The sequence below is a fragment of the Hipposideros armiger genome, unplaced genomic scaffold (genome assembly GCF_001890085.2).
Source record: "Hipposideros armiger isolate ML-2016 unplaced genomic scaffold, ASM189008v1 scaffold_137, whole genome shotgun sequence".
NCBI lineage: Eukaryota > Metazoa > Chordata > Mammalia > Chiroptera > Hipposideridae > Hipposideros > Hipposideros armiger.
In genome coordinates, this window is record NW_017731487.1 from 1,984,290 (window position 1) to 1,988,659 (window position 4,370).

At 50.5% G+C, this 4,370-nt stretch overlaps 1 protein-coding gene across 1 annotated transcript in view; it reads right to left on the minus strand.

Moving 5' to 3' along the window:
• Window positions 1-2,561, minus strand: part of KCNF1 (potassium voltage-gated channel modifier subfamily F member 1) — a 15,014-nt gene extending 12,453 nt beyond the window's left edge. The window contains exon 1 of the mRNA XM_019650005.1: window positions 2,525-2,561. Within this exon, the coding sequence (XP_019505550.1) occupies window positions 2,525-2,561 (37 nt within the window). The remainder of the gene's footprint in view (window positions 1-2,524) is intronic.
• Window positions 2,562-4,370: the final 1,809 nt, after the last annotated feature.

Sequence of the window (4,370 nt, forward strand, 5' to 3'; positions counted from 1 at the left end):
GCCAGAGAATGCAAAGGGAGAGAGGGTATGGGGTCAAATGAGGCGAGAAGGGGCACGCTGTGGGAAGTGAGGGGTGGGAAATGTGAGGGAGCAGAGCGGGAGGGGAGAGGGGTGGTGCCACAGAGAGAAAACCCAGGAACGTCTTCTCATGTTTTGAAGAAAATGTCATGTCAAGCAGGGCTTGATAATTACTGTCATTTGTGGGATGTTTCAGTGCGAGAGAACCAAATAATTATGATGTCATGAGCGCAGTGCTTCCCTCCAAATCAGCATCTAGTCACCCAATGTATATGGTTTCAGTGTCCTTTGGAGCGTCCTGTGCCTTAGTCACACCATGGGCTGCACACCAGAGCCCTTTGGGGAGTAGAAGTTTCTTCCTTGTATGGTTATGACAATGAAATAGGACTTCACAGGTGTACAGGTGGACTCTGGGAAGCACCAGTTTTCCAGAGAGCTTGGAGCCCCAGAACCTCAGAACTGGAAGGAAACTCAGACCGTTTAGGTCTTCTGTCCCCTGTAACCCTCCAAGCAGGCATTCATTCTTGGCTTGGATGCCTCTAGTAATGGGGAGCTCATGACATGCAGGGAACAGGGATTGGCACAACAGGAAAACTCTTGGGAAGAAAAGAGGCCTCTTTCAACGTCCTGAGAATAAAGTTATTTCCGGGCCTTGAGATCATGAAGGCAACATCTTTCTAGGCAGCTTAGCTCTCTAGTCAGAAAACGAAGCTTGGAGCCTCACCTCTGCCATGTTCTAGCTGTGGGACCTTGGACAGGTCACTGCATCTCAGTTGCCTCTTTTACCAAATGGAGATGATTTTCTCTAGATGATTATTTTGAGCAATAAAGGAAGCACACTGTGAGCTCTGATGTGAAGAGCCACCATCGTTGCGCCTATGTTTTATAATATCGAGATTGAAATGGGACCTAAGCAATCAGATACAAACTTGTTTGCTTCTCAGCGCCCGTATATAAAGGATGTCCTTGTCTGTAAAAACGTGCTACCAGAAGAAGAAGCAGAAAGATGTCCACGTTGGGGAGATGCTTACGTCCACATTTTGTTCTGGTGCCTTCGTAAGCACACTAACACAGCGCTGCTCGCTGAGGAACATTCATTCCACCTCCCCCCAGCGAGTAGCAACCATGGAGTCTGGATAGGATGCCCCTCACCCCCAGCTTCAAAGCGGGGGGGACCCAATCAGTCTGAGCCACTAACATCACCCCCTTGACATGTATATCTCCCTTGGCCGCATTATTGTTTTAGGGAAAGGCGAGTGACCCAGCCTCAGACCATCCCTGGCCATGGTGATGAGGGGTGGGCACGACCCAAGTTGCTCCAATTGCAGTGTTGCAAAAGATTTTTGTCCGATTGATGAGACAAGAGAAGCTCCCTTTCCTGGATATGGAGGTGGAAGCATGTTTCTCTGGAAGCTGGAGGCATTCCTCTTGCAACCACGAGGAGAGCCAGCCTTCAAATGAAACAGACATGGTTGAAGATAGAATGGAGAGCCAGACAGAAATGTCCTCGTGTCACTGAAACACTAGATCAAACTGATCCTGAAGCCCAAACTACATCTGGGTTTTCTAGTCAAGTGAGCCAATGCTCCTTTATTGCTTAAACCGCTTTGGGTTGCAACTTTCGTCATTGCCATTATCAAATTTTGTGCAAGGAAATGTAATCATCACAACAAAACTTAAAATCTGCAATTGGTTGAATTGAAGTTGGCCAGTAGCCAGGCCCCTGGGTTGGTAAGTTGGCATCCTTGGCTTGCAATCATACAGCAGGTGTTTAATAATTATCCTTGGTTCCTCAGGATACAGACTGTGGTTCACCAAGGCTGTATATTGGGGGCTCAGAAGGGGAAAGCCAGGTGTTGAGGTGGGCTGGCTGCTTCTTGCAGCCTTCGGTGGGTCCTCCAAGAAGAAGGTAAGCCTTGGACCATAGGGGACCTGTCAGAAAGCAGAAAGTGAAAGAGAAGAGAATGTAACTTTGCCAAGAGAGGCCTTCTCTGCTCTCTCAGCAGAATTAGACTGCTATCCAACAGAGCCGAAGGCCCAGGAATCTAGAGCTTACCAGAGCTGGAGAAACCAAATTCGCTTTAAAATCTCCCTAAGCTGTTACTGGGAACAGCAGCAGGTTGGAGGTGGGGGAGCATAGCAGAAGAGAGGATCCAATGAGGTCCTACGTTTTTCTTAGACCCACTGGGCATGGCTGGGGACAAAGTAAATGTCATGGACATGGTCCCTTGGGCATCTTGGGCCATGCGCCATCCTGTTGTCCACAGCTAATCTTGGAGCAGGCTTTGCTGGGTGGGACGGGAATGAGTCTGAGGCCTGGCCGGGCAGAAAATAGAAAGAGAAAGCCCACTAGAAGAATCTAGAAAGACAAGAAAGGCTACAAACAGTGAAATTCAGATACCAGGAAGTAATCCCTGACCAATTTTCTCCACAACTCCAGCCCGGGGCTGCCAGAGGCAAAGGCCATAGCTGTCACTGACCACCCTGAAAATTAGCAAAACCGTACCTGATTTGGGCTCCAGGTATTCACTGAAGGCCCCCATGGTCTTACGTACCAGGAAGGAGAGCTCAATCCTAATAGGAAGGGTCAGGGTCAAGGTGAGCTCACTGGGAAAGACAGGGTGTGGGCAAAGCAAGCACGCAGGTGGTAGCTGGAAGGTTTAGGGAAGGACAGCATAGACAGCAGGAAGTGCGACAGGTGAGGGGCTGGCACAAAGACTGCACAGCAAGAGGACACGATCGTCCTTTGATGTGGGCCTGTGGCAGGAACTGCTGCCCCTGCAGGGTGCTTATCCCAGGCCACACTCCCCTGGGTCTGCAGTGCCCAGAGCTTAGCATGTTGACCTCGTAGGGGGTTGCAGTGGAGACAATGTGGGTACGGAGTCCTTTCCCTCGAAGCCAGGCCCTCCTGACTGCCCTGTCTGCTGATCTCTGTCCCTGCCGACACCTAGCCAGCACCTTAACAAAAACCACTGTTGCCTTACAGCCAATCCCACGACCACCCCCTCTGCATTAGCCTCATACCCTGTAGTCGAGAGAGTGTCTCGGAAAACTGAGGCCGGATGGAATGATATCTGTAAAGCTCTCTCGGGGGGCGTCTCGGAAAACTGAGACCTGATGGAATGATATCGGTTGTCTCCCCTGGGAGGACATGTAACAGAGTGTCCTGGGGCTGTGCAGTGATGTATGAAGGCATAGCATTTGTTGGAGTACAAAGGGGTCAGGTAATGGGAACAAGCCTTAAGGCACCCACGTATACACGGTTAATGATTCACAGTTCTGCAGTTTGCTTCTTTGAAGATTCTCAATAAAAGCCATGCGTTGACCCGATTCGGGGCTCAGTCTCTCTTAGGCTGAGTCCCTTGGTCTCGCTCTTAAATCTTACTTCTGTCTCTGTCTCTTTATTCAATCTGCGTCGCCCCTCTCGTGTCCCATTTGCCCTTGCCACGCAGGACGTGACAAACCACTACCAGGCATAAGGAATACAGATCACAACTCCACAAAGGCATATGTGTGTGTACCTATAAATGAAACCAAACATTGCCAGTCACGCGTGTGGGTAAAGAGCAGAGAGAGAAGACAAATATATTCATATATATTGCTGTAGATGTGCCTACGAATAATCTGCACGTTTGCACCTATGAAAACCCTCCAGGCTTCGTACTGCCCTTCAGACTCCCACCCCCACCCTTCCCTGGAAACACCATTTGGAGAGGCAGTGAGGGGAAAAGCTGTTCTTGGTAAGGAAGGAAGAGAGGCCTGAGATGCCAGTGGGACTGCTTTCTGCCACACCGGCTCTCTCCTCTGAGGAGAAGCTTCTGGTTGCAGATTCCACATGTCTAAAATCAAATTTGTCACCACCCCTTCCAGGCCTCTTCCGGGTCCCCATCTCAGTGAAAGGAGCCCCATCTCCCAGCCATCCAGGCCAAGTGCTCTGGTTTATCCTCCATTTGCCAAGGTGATCTTTTATAATTCAAGTCTTTGCTTGGCACCCCCGGCAAGGAAAGAAGCCTTCAATGGCTCCCTGGGTCAAGTTCAAGGCCCTCAGTGTTGCTGTCAAGCTTGGTGCCGTTCCTGGCTCCCTGGTCTTTGCCTGCACACCCTTCCTGATCCCCCCCCCCGCACCTGTTGCCTGGCTGATTCCCCTTCAACCTGCAGCCCTGAACCCATCCCCAGGGACCTTTCTCTATCCCCAAGACATGTTGTGCCCCTCCCCCGTTCTCCTCACTGACCTCTACCACAGCTTTCCCACGCTGGGTGGCAGTTGTTGATTAACGTGTGTCTGTCTCCTTCTCCAGACAGCGAGCTCTTTGAGGGTAGATGCCGTCCATTTTGTTTTTGTGTCCTCAGCA